Source organism: Muscardinus avellanarius (assembly GCF_963383645.1).
Source record: "Muscardinus avellanarius genome assembly, chromosome: 1".
Taxonomy (NCBI): domain Eukaryota; kingdom Metazoa; phylum Chordata; class Mammalia; order Rodentia; family Gliridae; genus Muscardinus; species Muscardinus avellanarius.
Window position 1 is genome coordinate 182,587,305 of NC_137786.1, and position 24,508 is coordinate 182,611,812.

General features: G+C 37.3%; 2 protein-coding genes across 2 annotated transcripts; both read left to right on the forward strand.

Annotated features, from left to right (window-relative positions):
* Positions 1 to 4,515: 4,515 nt before the first annotated feature.
* OR2D3 (olfactory receptor family 2 subfamily D member 3) lies at positions 4,516 to 5,487 on the forward strand (the record flags this gene model as incomplete). The annotated part of the gene is made up of 1 exon (XM_080702945.1): positions 4,516 to 5,487. The coding sequence occupies exon 1, from the start codon at positions 4,543 to 4,545 to the stop codon at positions 5,485 to 5,487; it is 945 nt and encodes a 314-aa protein (XP_080559071.1). The 5' UTR covers positions 4,516 to 4,542.
* Positions 5,488 to 15,266: 9,779 nt separating this feature from the next.
* ZNF215 (zinc finger protein 215) lies at positions 15,267 to 23,830 on the forward strand (the record flags this gene model as incomplete). The annotated part of the gene is made up of 5 exons (XM_080689980.1): positions 15,267 to 15,678; positions 18,697 to 18,782; positions 20,410 to 20,542; positions 20,844 to 20,936; positions 22,950 to 23,830. Exons 1-5 carry the CDS (start codon positions 15,279 to 15,281, stop codon positions 23,828 to 23,830), a joined length of 1,593 nt encoding a protein of 530 aa, XP_080546106.1. The 5' UTR covers positions 15,267 to 15,278.
* Positions 23,831 to 24,508: the final 678 nt, after the last annotated feature.

Sequence of the window (24,508 nt, forward strand, 5' to 3'; positions counted from 1 at the left end):
TCTTTGTGGTGAATTTATTACTCTGAATTAGCCCTCAGTTTCTAGTAATATTCCTTATGTTGCAGTTTACTTTGTCTGAGATTGGTATAGCCATTCCATTTTCACCCAAATATGTTTTTATATTTAAAATTTATCTCATATAGATAAACTATTGCTAGATATTCCTATTTTGTCAACTCTGGAAATCTCTGCCTTTTAATTCAAATATTTAATCGATTTGCTTTTCACATAATTATGAGTACAATGAGGTTTAAATCTACCATCTTACTTGCTTTATATTTTCTCCATCCATTCTTTGTTCTTTTCATCTTCCTTTCATGCCTTCTTAATTGAATATGTTATTATTCCATTATCTATTTTATTTTTTACTATAACTCTTGTTTTCTATTTTTGTGGTTATTCTGAGGGTTATAATATGTATTAAGTCATCTCAGTCTACTCTTAAGACCTGTCTTCTCTGAAGTATCTATTAAGTGTCAGGGGTTTTCAGTAAAGGTTCTTGATTCTGTCTGGCTAGAATTCCAGCCCTATATAAGCCCACTGTGAGGTGGGTTTGGGGGCTTGGCAGTTTCATCCTGTATATGTACAGCTTAATATCCAGCCAAGACTTGTACAGATTCTTAGAGCCCTTCTCTGTGCAACTTCTGTGTTCTGCGCTCTCTTCCAGTTTTCGATCTCAGTCAAGGATCTTTCTCCCAGCTCAGCAAGGCAATCATGGTCTTCTGAGGCTCCAATTCTACGAACCCCAGTCCTGAGAATGCCACCAGGTAAAAATCTCATGTGCTAAAGAGACTATTTGCTTGTTTCCTTGCTATCCAGCATTATGTTTTGAGTTCGCTGTTGCCCAAAGTCTGAAAATAGTTGTTGTATATAATTTATATTAAATTTGCTTTACCAAGAGGGCTACTCCTATACCAGTTACTTTTACAAGACTAAAATGAAAGACTTTAGAGCATTCTCAAATAAATACAGTTTATATTTCCCTGTTTTTATATACTTTTATATTGCTAACATACAGACTTTCAAAATAAAAGTAATTAGTAATATATGGACCTTCAGAAAACTAAATATTAAAAAAGATTTCAAAAAACTATTTAGAATCACAATACCCAGAGACAACTACTCAAGATATTGTACCCTTTTGTCCTCCAGCTTTTTCTATGCATTTTTAATAGATTAGTATTGGTCTCCACAGCAATAGCAAAATCAATTTGGTAAGAACTAATGTGAGTTGCCATTTTTATTATATTAATAATTCTTATGTGTAGAATACAGAGGAAACCATAAAGTTCAGACAGCACCTACTTAATCACAAAGGAAAGAAAGAGAATTACAGACATTATTTCAGGGATAACAGTTCCTTAGTGCAGGTAAGTTTTCCCTATAGAGTTTCAGAGATAATTGTATGAGCAGAAGCTATTCTTTGAATGGGAAATGTTTCCTTAATTTTGTTAACTCAAGTTGCAAGTAGAGAATATCATGTCCTTATGTTATTGATATTATAACTCCTTTCAGAATTGCAGTTGCATCTATTTGGAAGTATGCCAGACATAAAAGTTTTGATTCCTGTATTGTTCAATTAATATGGTATGAAAAGCATTTTCAGTGTCAAGAAGTCTTTTCTCAAATATCATTTTAAGGATTATATAGTATTTCATAATATAGATTATAACTTAATGAGTCCTCTATTGTAGGTTATTTAAATTATTTTCATTGCCTTATTATATAATATAATAAACATGGAATCCTAAAAGCATATTTAGAAATAAAATTAATGGTTAAGGATATTAGATAATATCAGGACTAGGGCAATCAAGAACTCCTACTACTCTAGTCCTGTATTTGTTATTGTTTGTATTCTTTTTTTTCTAGTAATATGCCTATTCATTTATTTAACAAGCATTTATTGAGCCCTTACTAAATATGGTAATTCTTTTTTTTTTTACAGTACTTGCTTAGCATCTTTATTTTTAATAAATTTTTGGTGCATTGTAGTCACACATCTTAATGAGATTTCAAAAAAAACTTGTGGTGATATACATGCACACATCACCCAATCAGCCTTTACCCAATCCCTAACCCCTACCTTCTCCGTTCCTCCTTCCCATGCTTGGTTTCCTGATTGACTTTGATGTTTGTTTAAGTATATCCTGTGCTTTAAAGAGTTTCCCTCTTCCTTCCCCCCTCCCATCCCCTTAGATAGGTCGTCTTAATTGCTCCTTTATAGGATCCCTTCTTCATCTAGAGTTCCTCCTGTTACCCATTTCTCCCTAGTTTTTACACTGATTGCCATTCCAACTGGAGTTAAGTGGGACTCAGTATAGTTTTGAGTTGCAATTCCCTGATTGCTGTTGATGTTAAATGTTTTTCATGGTTATTGGCTTTAGTCCTGGTCATTTCTCTCCTTAGAGTTCTACCAAAGAAACAATAAGAAAAGGAAAAATAGGCACCTTTTTTTTTAATTAATTGGGCTGATTACTAGTGCCCTTCAGACTCAGAGCTCTGATAAGCTTAGGTCAAGGTGTAAGTTAATTCAAGGAGCAAAACATTCCTCATAGCATAAACTCACATTATATTACTTTGTGGCAGGCAACACAATACAGAAGAAAAAAGTCATGATTAGCACACCTAACCACAGTTTAAAAATGAGAGAAGAGTGCTGGGAGTGGTGGCGCACATTTGTAATCCCAGCATTTTGGAGGCAGAGACTAGAGGATTGTGGTTCGCAGGACAGCCTCAGCTTTGCAACTCAGTGAGACCCTTTTTTAAAAAATAAAAAGACTAAAAAATAGGGCGAGGGTGTAGCTCGGAGGTAAAATGCCCCTGAGTTCCATCTCAGTACAAAAAAAAAAGAAAATGAGAGAAGAGAACAAGTAAAGTTCTGAAAAGAGACCTTATTCAATTTATCTAATCCCACAAAGAAAGAAAATAGAAACGTGCATGCCATTTTAAAGTATAATGACCTACCCAGTACTAGTAGACCAATCAAAATCCTAAAATATTAAAAATCAATATTTAACTCCTCATAGGAAAGAAAGAACTAGTAATATGCACATTTATCCCTAACCCATACTATTGAGAAATAGGTCAAAGTATATAAATATTTAGTCTTGCAATATATTTAGCAAAATTTTTTTTCATACCCACTTGCATTTTAAAATAGGACTCTTTAATTGCATCTTTATTTTGAAGCTAATAGATTCTAATTAATGATGTGTTTGGGGAAAATTAACTTCCCTGAGCCTATTTGACAAACAGATTAATATCTACCTCATAATAATATTGGGTGAATATAACCATAGAAAAACTTTAATACCTATTATACATTAGATATTCAATATAAAATTAGTTATTATCTTTGTTATGGTTTTCTGTTAAAATATTAGATAATTGCCCAAGTTAAAAATATATCTCGCCGGGCGTGGTGGCGCACGCTTGTAATCCCTGCGCTTGGGAGGCGGAGACAGGAGGATCGCGCAGGTTCGAAGCCAGTCGCGCTGGCATAAGAGACCCTGTTTCAAAAATATAAAATAGGTCTGGGAGTGTAGCCCGGAGGAAGAAGGGCTTCCAGGAACCCCAGTACCACCAAAAAAAAAAAAAAATATATATATATATATATATATATATATATATATATATATATTGCAGTTTTATTTATTGAGGTATAATAACTGAATAATTTTCTCATATTTAGTAACTATGTGCATCTCCTTTGGTGTTCTACTTATTTTCTTGGCCTATTATTCTTGGATTTAATTTTCATAGTATTTACTATAAACTTTTAATGGTATAAAGTTATTTAATTTTTGTTTAGCACCTTCCTCAAATATTTTCCTCAGTTTGTGGTTTATCTTCTAATATTATGACATTATTATCTCACATAAGTCTTTTAATTTATGTAATAACCTCTACACATATTTTCCTTTACAATTTCTTTGAAGGTTTGTGTGTTTTTTTAAGATATTGCAACAATTTTAACTTTTTTCACTTTTAAGATTTCATTCTTTAATTCAAATAGCATGGTATATGATACTCTAAGAATTAATTGTTTAAACTTTGAACATTTTTTAAAACTCAAATTAAGTTTAATACCTGAAAACTGTTCTATGTTTTTCAATTATATGTTATAACTAAATATGTGATATTTTGAAAAGTTAATGGTGTGGTTTTCTGCATGGAAATAATCTTTACAGTAAACAGTCATTTCTAGCAATATGTATTTAGCCAATTAGTAAAATCCATGTGAATTCTAATATCCTCACATCAGTATTAGCCAAGAAGGCTTTCCTGTATCATTTTCTATAAAAAATGACACTAGCAAGATGGATTTGAAAAAATGAAGTTGATTTAAATTACAACCAACTAATAAGAACAAAATTCTTTAATGATAAATTAGAACAAGTTGGATAGCAAAAAAATATATAGAAATATCCAAATAGGAGTCAGTTTAACATTAGCTCCTTCTACAGAACTTGATGTCATAAATTCAACCCAACTTTGTTTTTTTGTTTGTGCCAAACAGATAAACAGGCATACATCTCAATGGGAGAAGAAAACCAGACTTTTGTAGATGAATTTCTCTTCCTGGGCCTTTCACAGGACTCAAAGACCCAGATTCTGCTATTCATTATTTTCCTCATCATTTATTTTTTGACTGTGCTTGGAAACCTGCTCATCATCATTCTTATCTTCATGGATTCTCGACTTCACACCCCCATGTACTTTTTTCTTAGAAACCTTTCTTTCGCAGACCTCTGTTTCTCTACTAGCATTGTGCCTCAAGTGTTGATCCACTTCCTAGCAAAAAGAAAAAGTATTTCATTTTTTGGATGTATGACTCAGATAATTGTCTTCCTTTTGGTTGGGTGTACAGAGTGTGCACTGCTGGCAGTGATGTCCTACGATCGGTATGTGGCTGTCTGCAAACCCCTCCATTATTCCACCATCATGACCCAACAGGTGTGTCTCCAGTTGACCATAGTGTCCTGGGCCAGTGGAGCCCTCGTGTCTCTGGTAGATACCATATTTACTTTCCGCCTTCCCTATAGGGGACAGAACATAATCAATCATTACTTTTGTGAACCTCCTGCCCTTCTGAAGCTGGCTTCAGCAGAAACTTATAGCACAGAAATGGCCATTTTTGCAATGGGTGTGGTGATCCTCCTAGCTCCTGTCTCCCTGATCCTTGTCTCCTACTGGAATATCATCTCTACTGTGATCCAGATGCAGTCTGGAGAGGGAAGACTCAAGGCTTTTTCCACCTGTGGCTCCCATCTCATTGTTGTTGTTCTCTTCTATGGTTCTGGAATATTTACCTACATGCGGCCAAATTCCAAGACCACAAAGGAACGCGACAAGATGATATCTGTGTTCTACACAGTGGTGACTCCAATGTTGAACCCCATAATTTATAGCCTAAGGAATAAAGATGTCAAAGGGGCTCTCAGGAAACTAGCTGGAAGAAAAGCCTTCTCTCGGAGACAATAACCTATGGATCTGATCTTCAGAAATACAAAGGAGGAGCTGGATTTTGGTAGACAGTTATGTAATAAGATCATTTCAACAAAGCATTAAAGTGATGGACATATTTTAGAAACTGTGAACACTTCATTCTAAACTAGAACATAGGGAAGAGATAAAAGGGTAAAAGTTTAGGTTATTTGCTGATTACTAACACCACCAGTTGCTACTTTGAAGAGTGTGTGATTAGCTGGCGTGGTGGAACACACTTGTAATCCCCGTGCTTGGGAGGCGGGGACAGGGGCACCGCACAGGTTCGAAGCCACCCTCGCTGGCTTAAGAGACCCTGTTTCCAAATAAAATATAAAATAGGTCTTGGAGTGTAGCCTGGAGGTAGAAAGTTTCCATCCCCAGTACCACAAGGAAAGAAAGAAAGAAAGAAAGAAAGAAAGAAAGAAAGAAAGAAAGAAAGAAAGAAAGAAAGAAAGAAAAGAAAAGAAAAGAGAGAAAGAAAGAGTATGTAGTTAATTTAACTGTCATGGACATGTTTTATGCATGATAACAATTGAATCTAGGTTTCTTTTTGGGAGACAGATACTGAGGATAGAACACAGCGGTATTCTACCTCTGAGCTATACCCCCAGACCCATTTTATTTTTTATTTTGAAATAGGAGCTCACTAAGTTGCACAGGGTCTCATTAAGTTGCTTAAACTGGCCTTGAACCTACAATCCTTTTGTCTCAGCCTCCCAGGTACTCGGATTACAAGTGTGTGCCACCACCCTGGCTGAATCTAGGTTTAAACTGGACTATCTTGAAGTAACAACTAACACAAATTGCATACATAATTCTAACATCAAAGACTTTTTAATTTGGATGTCCCAATCATACAAACCTTGAAATAGACCCTAAATAAAAGAATCAATATATAGAGGAATCTTTCATATTGGGATTATCCAGGCCCAAAGCATTTCAACTTCTGAAAGTCCATATTACTAAATCCTTATGCTCTCTCCTAAAATCTCCAAATAACTAGTTTAAATAATCACCTCAACGTTCATATAAACATATACTATATTAAAAAGGGGATGTAACAGACATTTAAATCAACTACAATATGAGGTTTAGACAACTTCATAATATCTCTATCAAATAATCGTCCAATAGTCCAACATTTGCCTAACCAGGAATGATTAGGATAATTTATTGGGTCATTCTCTTTCATATTTATTTTTACTATTAGAGAGCTGTTCCTCAAGTTAAGTCAAAATAAATGTTCCTATATCTTAAATTCAGTTACTTGTTTTACTCCTAGAAGAAATATAATTATTATTCTATACCATAAATCACTGAAATCAGTTTCTATATTTGTTTCAATTCAACTATCATTGTCAATCACTCACTTGTGTTTCTTTTTCTTTTTTAAATTTTCTTTATCTAACATGTTTTCATACCCTGTATTTATCCTGGCCATATTCTTTTGAATGAGTCCAATTAACCTAATAAATAGTTCTTTAGCAAAGAAGATATATTAGAATTTTATAATTGTATTTTAGATTGAATTTTTCCAATCCTACACCAAGCCTCCCACCCCACAGGCTTCAATGTCTGTATACTACATTTCAGTGTGGCTCAGCTTTTTTTGAATGGTCAAGTCCAAAGTCTACTTTATATTCTTATAAACCTTTATTCCAAATTAACTGCCTAAGTCACTTTTCTCTTTTACCCAAACTTTTACTCAGTCATGTGTTTCATTTGGATTCTAAATCACATATTTAGAGGGGGTTCTATCATAAACCCCTCTAAAGACACCATAAACAGGGTGTCTAGGAACTAAAGGCCTCAGATTGGCTTTGCAGTAAAATTGACTCTCCTCTGTGAAAAGCTATCTTAGAACAATACTCACTTATTTCTTTAATTCATGTATCCATGTTAAAGCCCGTTTTCAAACTCTTTTTAATTATTGAGCTCTTATCATGTTATGTTACCCCACTCTGGGTGAATGACTGAGATATAATGTGTTTTAATTCACATTTTTATTTGTTACTTTCCTTTTAAAATTACTAAAATTATACCATAATAGGAAAAATTTAATCTGAGGTATGATGATTGGTGATATAAATAAGGAAAAATAATTAGTTAATTTGGTGACTTCAGCTGCTAATTTATGGGATCCATTTCACTGAAGTAAGGGAGAGTAAGAAAATAAAACAAAAGCATAGACACTAATTTGTAGAAATTTCACCATGAGGAAGAAAAAAGAAACAAGGTATGGTTTCAAAAGTGAGGTTGTAGGTTTTTAAGTTTTATTTTAGATTCCTGAGGGACTCCTTTTCCTTGAAGACTTTAGCCCTTGGTTTGCTGCCATTCTCTCCAACATACTAATCCTGTTATAGTGGTCTTTTATTTTAATTTTCATATAGAATGGAATATTAAATTTGAATTCTCACATTCCTTGCATTTCTCCAGTGATCTCAACCATTCACTCCCATGGTTATGTCTTTTTTTTTTAGAATTATTATTATTTTTTTTAATTTTTAATTGGTGCACTGTATTCATACATCATAGTGGGATACATACTTTTGTAGACATACATGCACACATTGCCCAGTCAGCCCCCACCCGATCCCCACCCCATTCTCTCCCTATCCCTCCCTCCCATGCTTGGCTTAGTGGTTGACATCTAGTATTATAGCAATTTATCAAAAATTAAAAATGATAATCTCACATAACAGTTTCATTTGTCTGATACCAAGCTTTTGATGACTTAAAGATAACATTTCAATATTTCTTTTTGCTTTCTTTCTTACCAGAGAATCTATTTTTTCTATTTTTTTAGGTGAAACTATCATATATTTATATATTTATTTTTCAGAAAAAAAATCTATCCTAATATGGAATATGGACTCTAGGTACCCACAACGATCTTGAAAAAGAACAAAGCTAGAAGATGTATATTTTCTGATTTCAAACCATATAAAGCTACAATAATTGAAACAGTGTAGTACTATTCTAAAGGCAGATATATAAACCATTGGAGTTAAATAAAAGCCTAGAGATAAAATTCTTCCCTATATTGTCAAGTTATTTTTGACAAGGTTTCCACGAACATTTGGTGGTGGGAATAATAATCTTTTAACTAAATATTGTTGAAAAATAATAATTACATGGAAAAGAATAAAATTGGACCCTTACCTAATCCCATATACAAGTATTAACTCAAAATAGATAAAAGACCTAAATATAAATCTTAAGACTATAAACTTTTAGGAGAAAATCTGGGTCATAAAACCTCACAACATTGAAATTGGCAGTGATTTCTTGGTTATGATTTCAATGGCACAGGCAACAGAAGAGTATACAAACTCCCTAAAAAATAAAAAATATATTGTATATCCAAAGACAATGTAAACAGAGTTAACAGTTACTAATAGAATGGGATAAAATATTTCTAAATGCTATATCTGAAGGTATATTAATATTCCAACTAGAAATCCTAAAAATTAGCAACAATAAAGGCAAACAATACCCTTTAGAGATAGGTAAAAGACTAACATAAATAATGAATCTCCACAGATAACCAATCTTAGTTGTCTGTTGGATGGAAAGTCATGTTTCTCTAGTTCTGATGTGTGTTACCTATTTCTTCTTTGTAGTTAATCTCTTTGAGTATTTTCTCTAGCACTGGTTTTGAAGACATAAATTCCTTCAGTTTCTGTTTGTCATGGAAGCTTCTTATTTCTCCATCTAATTTGATAGAAAGTTTTGCTGGGTAGGAAATTTTTGGCTGGAAGTTGTTTTCTTTCAAAATTGGGAATATGTTACTCCAAGCCCTTCTGGCTCTCATAACTTGGTTTGGGAAGTCTGGAGTGATTCTAATTGGTTTGTCTCTGAATGTCGCTTGGCCCTTTGTTTTTGTTGCCTTTAAGATTCTCTGCTTGGCTTCCACATTGGTCATTTTGACAATTATGTGGCGTGGGGATCCTCTTCTCCGATCCTGTCTAAAGGGAGTTCTATACGTTTCCTGGACCTGCGTATCGACCTCTTGCTCTATGTCTGGAAATTTTTCTGCTATTACTTCCTTGAAGAGATTGTTGATCCCTTTGGTTTCACTTTCTTTTCCCTCCTCTATTCCAATTATTCTTAGATTAGCTCTCTTAAAATGGGCCCATATTTCTTCAATGTCAGATTCCTGCTGTCGGATATTTTTTTCTAGATTAGAAACTATGCGTTCATTTTTGGAATGATCATCTTCTAAGAGCGAGATTCTGTTCTCCATGTGGTCTAATCGGTTGTTTGTGCTTTGAATTGAGGCCTTTACTTCATTAATTGCATCCTTTATCTCTTTTTGGCTCTCTCTGAGTTCTTTTCGAAGCACCTCTATTATTTCTACAGTTATTTTCCTGATTTGATCTTCTAGAAATCTCTGATTTTCTGTTTTTTCGGGTTCTGATGTTGTGGGGTTGTGAGCATTCATTGCTCCAGTATTATTCCTCTTTCCCATGATTTTGGAAGTTTGTGCCTTCTCTGGGTTCTTCCCTTGGGTCACTATGACTTCACTTAAGGTGCTCTGGATCTCGAGTCAGTAGTATCTCAGACCCCACTACTCCTTTACTGGGTTGTATCACAGAGTCTCCAACCCAGAGAGTCGATAGAGGCTGCTTTAGACTGTGGGGGGTGCCAGGTTGGGCGTTCTCCTATGGTGTGGTATCACTGCCACCGCCCCTCTCCCACTGGGTCAAGTCCCAGTGAGTACAGTACTGGGATTTCTCCGCTGTGGCCCGCAATTTGACTCACTGTTCTTGAGTACGCAGATGTAGCTGTACTGAATTCGGTGAATTCGGTGCTGCTGCCACCGGTGGCAATATGGCGCCGCTGCTACGCCCTCGGCTATGGGGCTGGCGTTTTTTTCTTGGTTTTGATTTCCACTCTGAATCCCTGCAGCGTGTGCTGAGCTCAGCCACTGGGAGCTTTAGATGCCCTCTGCGCCGAGAAATCCCGCCTGGCTGTTCCGCAGCGGCTCTCCTCGGCTTGCTGTGGCCGTCCCGTGAATTCGCTGGTGCCGCCGGCAGTATGGCGCTGCTGCCGCGTCCTCGGGCGTGAAGCTGCGTCCTCGGGCATGAGGATCTCCTCTGTAGCTCTGTTCTCAGTCCGCTTTCTCTCTGGAGCCTGGTGATTTTTTTTTTTGTTTCTCTGGTGATGTTGTTTTCTGGCTTTGAAAGGCGCTGATTTTGTGGTAATGGAGATTGGTTGTTAGCGGGGCTCTTAAGCCCCGCTTTTCTCGGTCGCCATCTTCCCGGAAGTCTGGTTATGTCTTAAATATTACTATTCCTTATCATTGCCATCCCCGCTGTCCAAATTACAAAGCCTGAGCAAAATAAAGTTGTGGCTGTTTTCAAGCACTAAATTTGAAATGTTTTTATGAAGCAATGGATAATTGAAATACTGAGAAAATGATTCTGTCATTCATCTACCAAAAAAAAAAAAAAACCCCGATGCCAATGGCCCTCCTTCACATTACAAATAACAAGGTGCATGTTTGTAACAACTGCCTCTCCTACTATGGAGAGAGAGGAGAAATACAGGTATAGAAAGCTTCTAATAAAAAAAAATTAGCACACATACCCAGAAATCATAACAAAATTATATCTCAGGTTTCTTAGTTGCAAGTTTAATATAAAGGTGAGAAACATTTAAAATGATGATAGTTCTAGTCCAACTGCCACAATCACAGACCAAATAAGTATGGTGAAATTGGTCTGAGGACGTGACTGACATTCACCACAAGGTGGCACAATTTACACTGCAAACACCTTTAGCACAATAGGCTGCTGCTAGACCCTCTGATTCTCCTGAGCCTGAAACTGGGTATTACTGCATCCTCTGCTTTTTCCAGAATGAAAGGAAAATAAGAGACTGACTGATGCTAAACACTACTTCAACCAGGTGATCAAGGTTAAATCAACTATGATTAGTCATGTTGATAATATGTACCTTTAATATGATATGATGAAAGTGGCACTTTATCCTATAACCAAGTATTCCCAAAACATATAACCTGACCTAAACGTGAGAAAAAATATCAGGCAAATCTCAATAGAGGGAAGTCCAACAAAATACCTACCCAGAGCTCTTCAAACATGTGAAAGTTATAAAAAGAAATAAGGAAAGTCTGAGAAACTATCACAGCCAAGAGAAGCCTAAAAATATGACAACTAAATGTAGTATGTGATACCCAAGATGGGGCCTTGAGCAGAACAAGGACAAAAGAGGGATGGGAAAAAAAAGCAAGCAAATAAACTAAGAAATATGAATAATGCACATGGATTTTAGGTAATAAAAGGATTATCAGAGTGGTTAATTTAGCAAAATACCATAATAATGTAAGATGACCAGTTGCAGGATATATGGAAACTGTACCATCTTTTCAATTTTTCGTAAGTCTAAAATTTCTCTAACAAAGACTATCTTAAAAAGAAGAAACTGCCATTCTTGCTTTTTTATGCTATTAGATCTTAAAGTCTGTAGTAGGCATATCTAATAGATTGATATGCTGTTTTCAAGCTGCAACAGAGGCCAGAAAAAGTAATTTGAAATATTAAGCCTCTATGAAGGAGACAATAATCAATAAATGGGATGGCATCAGATTAAAAAGCTTTTGTGCAGCAAAGGAAACTATCAAAAACCCAAAGAGAGAATCTACAGAATGAGAGAAAATCTTCACCAACTACTTCTATGACCAAGGAATAATATCTAGCATATATAAAGAACTTAAAAACCTTAACACAAAAAAACAACCACGCCCGGCTCTCTCCTCTAATCTTAAATTTACACTCAGAGCATTAACTACATTCTACTCAGAATTGACACAAATTTTACATGACTTGCCATAGACAACTCTAAGAAACCAAATCCAAATGCCTAATTGACAACAGTCCGTGGATTTCACAAAGTATCTCGCATCCAACAAGTCAAAACTGAACTCAGCTCTGCACCAATCTTTTACTTGGATGCAAAGCTGAATGAATGAGTCGGTGAATCAATAAATCAATAAAGACCGTTCAATATACAAGACATCTAGGGGAAAATTATTTCACTGTTTATTTTTTTGGTTCCAGGTAAGAGGGGGTTGGGCGTAGAAGAGCAGAAGATAAGGAAACTTTTGGTCTGTTTTCTCCGAAGGAGAAGAGAATCGCCCGAAGTCTGATGCTTTTCTCCAACCCCAAAGAGGAAACAGGAAAGAGCGGCAAGAACCCCAAAGCCCTCCAGGGTCGCCAGTCTATGAAGTGGGCGGGGCTTGGGAGGGGCGGGGCCTGAAAAGGGGGCTTCTGGTGCCGCAGGGGCTTCTGGGGCTTCTTCCCGGGCTGGCGCGCGTGCGCAGGAGTGCGCGGCGGCAATTTAAGGGCAGCCGCGCGCTTACGGGCGGTGGGAGTCCCGGGTTCTTCGTTCCCACGTGACCCGTGCCCGCCGAGATGGCGACTCCTGCGGCTGGTCGGGGAATCTGACGCCAGGTGTGACTAGACGGACGGGATGGGAGCGGCGCTCGCAGCCGCCCGGGGGCAGGCGCGGGGCCGGGAGGGGGCGCGGGGCTCGGGGCAGCTCTCCCCGCCGCAGTCGCCGCCCCCGCCCGGCGCTGGCCTCGGCCCGGGACCGCGGAGGGAGCCGGGGAGCGAGGGAGGCGTCGCCGCGGGAAACCGGGGGCTGGTTCCAGGCCCAGTTCTGCTAAACCAGGATCCGCTGGTTCTGAAATGGTTAGGGATGATGCCTCAGGGAAGGACCCAGCGGGACTGGATCGATCAACTAGAAAAGAAAGTGGAGCGTTCTTTTAACTAATTCCGTCTTGCCTGTTTTTTTTTTTTTTTTCCAGTCATTCCTAACCACCTTGAAAACATAATTTCCAGATATCCTACCTACTTCAGACACTCTTTGCGAACCGCTTTTTTTTTTAATCTGAGCTAGCCTCCCGAGGCTCTTCTTCACCTAAAGTTACTGCGTTACCTATGACCTGTTTTTTTTTGTTGCTGTTTTTTGTTTTTGTTTTTGTTTTTTGTGGTACTGGGGTTCCTGGACGCCCTTCTACGCCCGGGCTGCACTCCCAGACCTATATATATATATATATATATATATATATATATATATATATATATATATATATATATATATATATATATATATTTTTTTTTTTTTTTTTTTTTTTTTTAATTTGGAAACAGGGTCTCTTCAGCCAGCGAGGCTGGCTCCGAACCAGCGCGATCCTCCTGTCTGCGCCTCCCAAGCGCTGGGGATTACAAGTGTGCGCCAACACGCCTGGCGACCTGTTTGATTTAAAACAGCTGTCTTCGCTGATAATACTCTTGTTCTATAATTAGCAGCTGTTCAAGTTGAGGCCATAAAATCCATGAAACTTGTGTCACCTGGTTATATTAATCAAACCTTCAGAATCCTGTCACTTGTGCAGTCCAGGTGCCTCTCTTGGGAAAATACTGGCTCAATTGTTTTAACCATCCTGAGTCTCTGTCATTGTCGAAGGCGTTTATTTAATACTTTAAATTTAATTCTTGGCCTTGCTTATTCTAGCGTTCATCGCTTACAGACTACTTAAACTACTTGCTTATGCCTGTACTTTAACTCTCTGATCTTACAACTGTTCAAAATCTTAAATGCTAGTAAGTTGTCTTGTCCTCCTACTTCTTTGAATTATGTACAACACTTCACATATATATATGTGTGTGTGTGTATATATATATAATATATATATGTGTGTGTGTATACACACATATTTGCATATATATATATATATATATAATTTTTTTACAGTACTGGGGAAGGAACCAGGGGCATTCTACCTCTGAGCTATATCCCCAGTTCTATTTTTTTTTTTAATTCTTTATTTTGAAACAGGGTCTCATTGAGTTACCAAAGACCTTACTAAGTAGCCAAGATCGGCTGCAAACCATGATACTTCAGTCTCAGCCTTCCAAATCCTGGGATTACAAGCATGCGCCACCAAGCCCAGCTATTAATTTATATTTTTAACTGATATATCTTCTACATCTTCTGCAATATATTTTGTTGCATCTTTTCACTGCCTGAATTGAATGTTCAATTGATTTCATTCTTGTTTGTAAGACATAGACATTGCCTAACCGATTTTAATGTGCAACATTTTATCATCTTTACTTTGTAGATATTTGCCATTGTACTTTGGTTTTTTTTTTTTTCATTCTTAGAAGCAAAAATTTAAATTTCAAAGTAGTTGACAGTAAGCAAAGTGTGTTGGTGCATACCTATAATCCCAGTACTTGAAAGGCTGAGAGGGGACCATTGGATTGGATCACAGATTCAAGGATAGCCTTAAATAAAAAATAAAAAGGATGCTAGGGATGTACTTCAGAGGTAGAAAGCCCCTTGGTTATGTTATAAACATGTGCTGTTATAAACATGGGTATTACTTTGGATCTACTCTTGTATAATTACAGTGCTCTGATACAATTATTTTAACATTTTCTATAAGTGAAAGAAGAATCCAGAGTATTTATTTTCCTTAGGTAACTTTAAGAATGTTATTTATTTATACTATTTTATCTTTTAACACCAAATGTTTATTATCTGTGTGTCAAATTTGTCTCTTTTTTCAGTCTCTCAGGAAAGTGGATATTGGCTGTTTCTGAAGTACCTGGAACTCTTTGCCTTACTGTTATATAGCCTGGTTCAGACAATACTGCATGTAGCAAACAGGTGCTTAGACCAAATCTGAGAAATACTGAAATCCTCTCGTAGGACAGATTCAAACTACAGCAGGTGTTCTATTTTGGAAGATGGAGCCTCTGAACAAGCTAATGGCTATCTCAAAACCTCAAAACCTTGATTTATGTGAACAAAGAGAGGTTCTGAGACCAGATATACCTTGTCAGCAAGAAACTCTTCCTATCCTGGTTACATATGACTCTGAGGCATCTCGTCAAAAGTTCAGGCATTTTCAGTATTTGGAAGTGTCCAGGCCCCATGAAGTCCTGTGCCAACTCTGGGAGCTCTGTCTTCAGTGGCTGAGACCAGAGATTCATACAAAGGAACAGATCCTAGAACTATTGGTGCTAGAACAATTTCTGCTGATCCTCCCTGAAGAAGTCAGAACTTGGGTAAATTTACAGCATCCCAAGAACAGCAAAGATGTGGTGACTCTTACCGAAGATGTAATTGAAATGTTCAAAGACAAAGGTGAGACTTTAGAAAATTAGAGGTAGAGTAGTCGACCTTTCCCATATGAAGGAAAATTATCTTTTCTTGTACTGCTCTGTTAGGATTTTATGTTCACATGAATGTAAAAGACAAGCATACAAGGAATTTGAAGACTGGGAAGAGTGCTAAAAGTGATTTACGAGGAAATCTAAGCTTCAAAGAGAATGAAATGGCCTCACAAAAGAATGATAGACAAGGAAGAATTTAAATTAACATATAGTGGGAACCTAATAAAAGTTAGAGAATATATTTCAAAGATAAAGGAAGTAGCCAGGCATGATAGCGCATGCTTGTAATCCCAGTACTTGGGAGGCTGAGACAGGAGGATCACCGGTTCAAGGCCAGCCTTACCTACTTAGGCCCTCTGCAACTTAGTGAAACTCTGTTTCAAAATAAAGAATAAAAAATAGGGCTGGGGATAGAGCTCGGAGGTAGAATGCCCCTGGGTTCAATCCCCAGTATCCTTCAAAAAATAAGTAAAGGAAGTAAAACTTGAGAAGATGTAGTTAAGGATTGTTTTATTCAAGTTTATTTTTATGGTAGGTAATTCTAATAAGGACCAGAGCATGAACAAGGAAGCAGATCAGTTGCTGATGGATGTTAGAAATAAGAATGTCAAAGATCTGTCAGTATAGGTTGTTGAAAGGGTTGTCTACACCAGTGTTAAATTGACCTATCATAATCCTGTGCAGATTCACATTAGAACAATGTGAGCCAAGTAACCAAACTTTTTATTAACTTAATATAATTACTTTAGTATTGGTTATTAATAATAGACAAAGTTTTCTGAGGGCAGGCATTTGTTTCCTTCACACATAGGAGATAGAAAATATGTATTGGAGCCGGGCGTGGTGGCGCACGCTTGTAATCCCCACGCTTGGGAGGCTGAGACAGGAGGATCGCACTGGTTTGGAGCCAGCCTTGCTGGCTTAAGAGACCCTGTTTCCAAATTAAAAAAAAAATAGGTCTGGGAGTGTAGCCCAGAGGTAGAAGGGCTTCCAGGAACCCCAGTACCACACACACAAAAAAAAGAAAGAAAATATGTATTGGAAATGAATATCCAATAACAATTTATTACAAAGCAAGAATGGTATAAGTGAATGGCATGAACTTCTGAAAACTTTTTTGTATGAGAGAAAAATGAGAAAGTGGTAATAGAGAGGCCCAAGTTATTAAAACAACTTCCAAGATCATAATAGTAGATGCAAAGAGGTGACTTAGATGATAGCCCGGGTTCATTTTAGACAAGTAGAGAAAAAGAACACTCTATAATGAAGTTGAGGGCTAAGATGTAATTCAGTGGTAGACTGAAATGTTCATAAATTATTTTTTGAATACAACAAAGTTTTAAGAGAACATAGCTGTAAAAATTTAAAGAGGTTACCAGAAAAGAATTAAAGAGAGGAAAGTATATTCAGAAGAAATAAAAGAATATTTGCTTGGAGGTATTTATATTTTCCCAAGATAATGCACACATTTCCAAGAATGACGAAAATACAGAACAATGCTGCATGGAGTATTCTGGGGGTTCTGAGACCGAGAAGATTGAGGTGTTTTAGTCCTAAGTGAAGTTAACAACCGTAATCTTTTTGCAGCATCAAATGGGATGTTGAAAAAGGCAGATGAGTTTTTTTGTGTGTGTGGTACTGGGGTTCCTGGAAGCCCTTCTACCTCTGGGCTATACTCCCAGACCTATTTTTTTTATTTTTGGAAACAGGGTCCCATAAGCCAGCGCGCGGCTGGCTTCAAACCTGTGCAATCCTCCTGTCTCCGCCTCCCAAGCACGGGGATTACAAGTGTGTGCCACCACGCCTGGCGCGGCAGATGAGTTTTAAGAAGTTTCCCTATGCAGTTGTTTCAGTTTTCTTTGAATCTAGTTGTATATTCACAATGAAAAATTGGTGTTTATATAACTACATGCTTCTCAGCTTTTAAGGATTTCAAAGCCCTAAAATTGTAAAAAATGGGGGTGTGGATAACTTAGGCTTGCCAACTTTATTTTTTCAAGTAGCATTTAAAAACAATTGTTAAACAAGAAAAAAGACATTTTGACATAAAAATATGTCTTTAAATTGAATAAATTTTAAAAGTTACAACAAACTTAATACACAGTTTCTATTTTTTTTCCTCACTTTATTCTGAAGGACAATTTTATCACAGACAATAATTGGTCCATAGTTTGGCATTTGAGGATCACCAGTATAATTCATGAATCTTACAGAAACTTTAGGAAAGTAACTCTTGTGTATACTCACTGACGTGCTGAAGGAGAGAATTGGTTGCCTCTTTGACTCTGATGTCCTAAAAACATCAATAGCTCAAGGTGAACATATTGCCTAGTCTGTGGAACTTGACAGAAAATAACTCTTAAATAGAATTTTCCTCAGTGTGTTTGAGGGAGTGATTGTTTAGTTAAAGCACTTTTAGCTCAAAGTAGAAGTACAGCCTGTGGTGGCCGAGCCGTAGTTAGATTTTAGGTATAAAGGGATCAACGTTATATTTTTTCAGTCAGATATGGTCTCAAAATATCTTGACTCTCTTCTTTCTGATCCAATAAATTGCAACCCTTACTGGAATATCAAAGTTTTTAAAAAATATGAAATCTCTACCCTTCCCTGAGAGCTTGTAATTTCTGGTAGGGCTTGACATCATTTTATCTACAAAGTTTACAAATGAACCCTATGGACAACTGGCTAAAAGAGCCAGGCGTGATGGCGCATGCTTGTAATCTCCGCGCTTGGGAGGCTGAGACAGGAGGATCGCACAGGTTCGAAGCCAGCCTCAGCTACTTAGTGAGGCTTTCAGCAACTTAGCGAGACCCTGTTTCCAAATAAAATATAAAAAAGGTCTGGGAGTATAGCCTGGAGGTAGAAAGCCTCTGGGTTCCACCCCCCAGTACCACCAAAAATAAATAAATAAAATTACTACTATAACAACCATTAAAAGTTGCTCTGGGGCAAAAATTGTCTTTCTAACATTTTCCTTCTTCTTCCTTAGATACATCCTGCAAGGGCTCTCCCCTTCAGAAGGGGAGCACCAAGGAGGAGAACGTGGAATCTAGCTCACTAACAGGCAAGCCCCAGGTGAATTAGGATCTCACTCTTTAATGGTAGGGGTTTTTTTCTTTTTAAATATGCCCTTTGACTTTTTTGTCTTTGAACTTTTATAAAACGTAGATCCATCTAAGGGTTGGAGTCTCCTCATGGGGACATTGGATCTATTTTAGTTGCTGTTGTACTCTTTAGAAAATATTTTCTCTTTGCCTTATATATTCTCTGCATCTGTTCCCCTAATATAAATAGTTGAAGCCGTAGAGTCTCACAATAGAATGATTATAATTAAAAGTGAAGGGGATGCAAGGGTAGAGTCCTGAGAAATGTCTTTTATTACCAGTATTATTTACCTAGGAGTAGGGGAAAAAAAACACTCAAAGGATGCTGAAAATAAATTACTAAAGATACCGAGGAAAGTATGTTACTGAAGACAGAGTATGAGAATACTTAAAGGAGAAATGCTTTAAAAAGTCAGAGTAAAGCCGGGCATGGTGGCGCACACTTGTAATCCTAGCATTCGGGAGACTGAGACCGGAGGATCACGTTTCTCAGACACCTCAGCTACTTAGGCCCTCTGCAACTTAGTGAGACCCTGTTTCAAAATAAAGAATACAAAATAGGGCAGGGGGTGTAGCCTGGAGGTCAAATGCCCTAGGTTCTATCCCCAAAACCGCAAAAAAAAAAAAAAAAAAAAAAAAATTCAGCGTAATACAGTCTACCTAAGTAGTGTCTGTTTACTTAGGGAGACACTAGTATGCTTGGGAATAAAAGCCAGGTGGCACTGGATTGTAGAAAGAGAAGTTGAGGAAGTAGACAAAACTAATGTAGACAACTTATTCATAAAGATTAACTCTGAAAGAGAAGAAAGGAAGAAATTTATGTATTTCTGTGTGACTGAAGGCACACCAATAAAGACAAGGTTGAGGGTCCTGGAGTGAGAAGTGGATTAATTGATGGTGTGATACAGGATATAATTTATTCATTAGATGATATTAAACAGTTTATTCATTAACCTATTTATGCAGTTCCTAACATGCCAAACGCTTCTCTAGAGACTGAGAATCTTGATTGGTAAACAAGATTTGCTTTGTGGAGATTGCATTCTAGTAAAGATATATAGGCACATACAAACAGATGTGATAATTGCAAATAATTATTTAAAAGCAAAGAAAAATTAAAACAGCAGTAATCAGGCCTCACAGGGTGACACTGAGTTGTGAGTCTTGAATAGTGAGTTATCAGCCTCCATTTCTCAGAGAAAATGTCCCACCTTTTCTTCCAGTCAAACCTACATTTTCATTATAAATTTCCCTTGAATTCATCTTAAACTCTACCTGTTCTAAATTCGTTTGTATATATTCTTGTATTCCATAGTAACTTTTTGTTCCTCAATTATCTTGTATTTTTCTCCTCAAAGTGTGAGCAAATATATAATGTAAAAAGTGCACTTCATTTTCCTTTTGCAACCCTCCCAGAGTATATGTAGTACCAAGTTGACTGGCCCTCAATAGAGGTTCATGTTCATTGCTAATAACCTCGAACATTGCCCTATGAATATCTTGGATATTCTGGCTACCTACCCTATTCCCAAATTTATTCCTTCTCTGGCATTATGTTTGGAAGTGACCTCTGGTTACAAAGTAATTTAATATTTTAGGAACCATTGACATTCAAAGATGTGGTTGTGGAATTCACGAAGGAAGAGTGGGGGCAACTGGACCCTGCTGTAAAGGACCTGTACAAGGATGTGATGCTGGAGAACTATAGGAACCTGAATTCATTGCACAAAGGTGGCTTCTATGTATTTACGTACTCTGTCCATTGGTAGTCTCTTTGTCTACTATAAAAATCTCCAGACACTGCTGAAGTTATTCCATTCATTTTGTTCTGGGTTTAGGTTCGCTACTATCCTTTAGGACATTTTTCTGCTCATTCTGGTTGATGAGGAGCCAGAAATACATAGGTCGGTGGTGCTTTCTGGACTTATCCTTCAGCAGCTTAGCCTGCTGGATTGGGATGAAATTCTTTTGCTATAAAAATGTCCTATATTTTTGTATTTATTGTTGTCATTTTTATTTTCCTCATGAACAGCTCATGAACTTTCCAAACCAGTTGAGATCCCCAACCTGGAGAATAAGAAAAAGAGATTGATAATGGAAGGAGAAATCCCAAGGACTGTTATGGGTAAGAACCATGCAGATATGACACATTTGTAAAAAAAAAAAAAAAAAAATACTGTTGTTAAGCAGAGACAGTGACCCTGCCTTTGAATTATTAGTTGGACATAATCAAAACTGCCTAAACTGTGGGGGTTAGGGAATATCATTGCCTTTTGTTCAGAGGTTCTTTTTTGTTTGTGGCAAAATAGTGTCCTGAGTAAGGACCACAAATAACCTAAAGCTATATGATTTGGGGCAACCATTGTTCCAGTTTTCTCACATGTGACTCAGAATTAATAATAGTAACTACCTCCAGGTTTCTGTGAGATTTAAATGAGTTGACACATGCAACAGTCTTAGAACACTACCTAGAACATGGCGAGTGCTAAACAACTAGCCAACCTAATACTGAACTTTATTCCATTTAAAGAAAACAAATTGCTTTATGTTAGAGAGCCTTCTAGTAGTCATCCATTTTTCATTTTTTGACCATAGAACTTTTTTACTTGTACCTTTACTCTTATCATAATCTTATTATTAGTAGTACTTTGTAAGAGTATAAAATTGAGATTAATAGAAATTGTAGTAAGAATAGAAAGTAAAGAAAGGAATAGAACTCACTCATTACCTCACTCCCCAGATCTACACAGTATTAACATGTTGGTTTAGTTTTTTTAAGCTGTTTGTGATGTATCTTATGAGTCTAAAGATTTATCTTCAAAATTGTGAAAAAAATTTCAAATGTTTTTTTTTAAATACACCAAAAAGGCAAATTTGAATAGTGAATATAAAACCAGTTTTGGAGAGTTTATTTGGGTAATTGAAACCTATGGATGTTAATCTATGAAGATAGATAAGCCCCTCGAATTATTTAAGAAGTTGGAGACATTTTTCAGATAAACCAAAGAAAGGCAGATTAGTTGGCATGGGCTGATCTCCAGGAGATATGTAGACAGACCCAGGATTGGGGATATAAACTTAGTATTTCAAGTGTTCATTCTCAGATTACAGGCAGAAACATAGTCTAGATAGATAAGGCACAGTTTGTGATTTTGAAATTAGTAGTCAGGAGAAAGCTAGTTACTTGAAATCTGTGTGATTTGAGCAAGAAGAGAGTCAGCCACTGAACCCCTGCCATCTGTGCTGACTGCCACAGGTCCACATGCCGCCACCATGCCTCTGAGAGAGGACAACTGCCTGATCTCTTGGTTCTCGTAGGCATCATCCTCTGTTTTGTTTCATGTTACAAGTCCCATACCCAAAAATGCAGGTGTCTACTGGGCATGCTTCAGAGTCACTGTTGGCTGGGCAATATTGGGTTTACAAGGCAGCTACCCTTCAAATTGGTGCACTGAAATGTCTGTGGGGTTCCAGAGATGGGAATCTGAGGGGCTCTGCCTGCCCCCTAGGTGGCCCTTTGAGCATTCTAAATCCAGACAACAATAGTTTTTTCTCACAGTGACTCCTGGCTACGGCTCCCTGGGGTTTTTCTGGGAGAGGATGTGAAACCCTTTCCAAAAGTGAGTTGTCTGTGTAGATTTCAGGCTACATATCTGAAGGGAGTCAAAGCCTGTGAGGACTGTGAAACTTTCCAGTAGCTAGGATTGCCAGCATCTACACTAATAAAGTTTGCTGGGATTCTCATCCTTACCCCTGCAAAGGAGAGACTTCCCCCCACCCAGCTGTGGGGCAGGGTGGCAGATGCTGGGGTATTTAGTTGCTCTTACCGTGCCATTGCTGCAGATCTCTGAATCTTCCAAGGTTCTGGAAGATGGCTAGTGTTCTCCCATGGTCACTCACCTCATAATGCGACTATACATTTGGTACTTTGGCTCCTCTTTGTGGAAGAGAAGGTGAGTGTTGAGTACCTGTATTCAACCATCTTATCTTCTATAAGTCTCCTTTTCTGACCTCAATTCACATTTCTATTCTGTATTTAAGACCCATGGCATATGCGTATACCTTTCTGTAGTTTAGCTTCCCTTTCCTATTTAGCAGTTTCACTTCTAGTTCATCTAATTTTGTGCTTTGTTTTTAGACATGGAGACTGTCTTAGAAGATCAAGATTCAGTTCCAAAGCAGGGGGCTTCTATAGAAGAATCATCCCATAAAGTAATCACAGCAGGGCTTACCAGAAGTGGACATCCTTCCTTAGATGTCTGGATAGGTGAGGATTGTATACAGAGAAACCAGAAAAATCAGGATATAAATTTGCCACAGGAGGCTTTCATTCATAAGACAGTCTATACTGAAGAGGGAGATACTGAATATGATGAAAATAAGGAAAGATTTATGCCAGTTTACTCTGTTTGGGATCTACAACAGGGAATTTGTACCAGAAAGGGGTCCCTAAAAAGATGTACGTTTGAAACTGCCCTCAAATTTAATTTAAACTCTGTGGGTAAGCAATATTCTGAATACAATGAATGTAGAAATGCCTTGAGCCTAAGTCCACATATTATTCAACCCCCAAAAGGTCATACTGCAGTGAATTCCTATCAGTGCTGTCAGTGTGGAAAAGCCTTCAGCCGAAGTTCATCCCTCATTCGACATGAGATCATTCACACTGGAGAGAGACCCTATAAATGCAGTGACTGTGGGAAATTCTTCAACCGAAGCACAAACCTTACAAAACATCAAAAACTTCATAGTAAGGCAAAGGCTTGCGAAGGCAATAAATATGGAAAAGCTGTCTGTAAGAGTGAAGACACTAATAAAAATCCACAACTCCACTCTGGTGGCCATCCCTATGAATGTTTGGATTGTGGAAAATCCTTCAACCGCAGTTCTTCCCTTATTCGACATCAAATGATTCATACGGGAGAGAAACCCTTCCAATGTAAGGATTGTAACAAAACCTTCAACAGACATTCAACCCTTATTAAACATCAAAAACTTCATACTAGAAGTAAACCCTGAAAATGGATTACCTTCAATGAGAGTTCAATTTCAGCATCCATGACTATATGCTAGGGAGAATCCCATGGACAAAATAAATGTAAGAAAATGTTTGTCACAAGAAAATAATATAACATTATTGGAGAGGAATCTGTTTAAAGGAGCTTATCAGACTCCCAACTTGAGCCACAGGAGCTTGGATTTAGACAAAGATTTGTGTGCAGCATTATGTTCATTATTTTAATCTGTTGCTCTTGCCTTTCTCTAGTTCCTAAGTGGGATCTGTAGCATGCTTGTATGTACCTGATTTATTAATGAAGTGGATCTTAGGAATGAGATGAGCAATAATCTTGGAGTTGATATTAATTTTTCTTAAACACGTCATTCTTTATAAGATTGAAAAAAGTCAGGAGCTTATGAAAATAGATTTTTTTTTTCAGTACTAGGGATGGAACCCAGGGCCATTGCACCTCCGAGCTACACTCTCAGCCCTATATTTTAGTTTCTTTATTTTTGAAACAGGGTCTCACTGAGTTGTGAAGGGCCTCACTAAATAGTCAAGGCTGTCAGCAAACCGCAATCCTCTGGTCTCCGCCTCCCAAATGTGGGATTATAAGCATGCACCACCACTCCCAGCCATAAGAGCACCTAAGGACTGAAATTTCCGAATTAATAACTCGTGGTGTACATTGACCATGA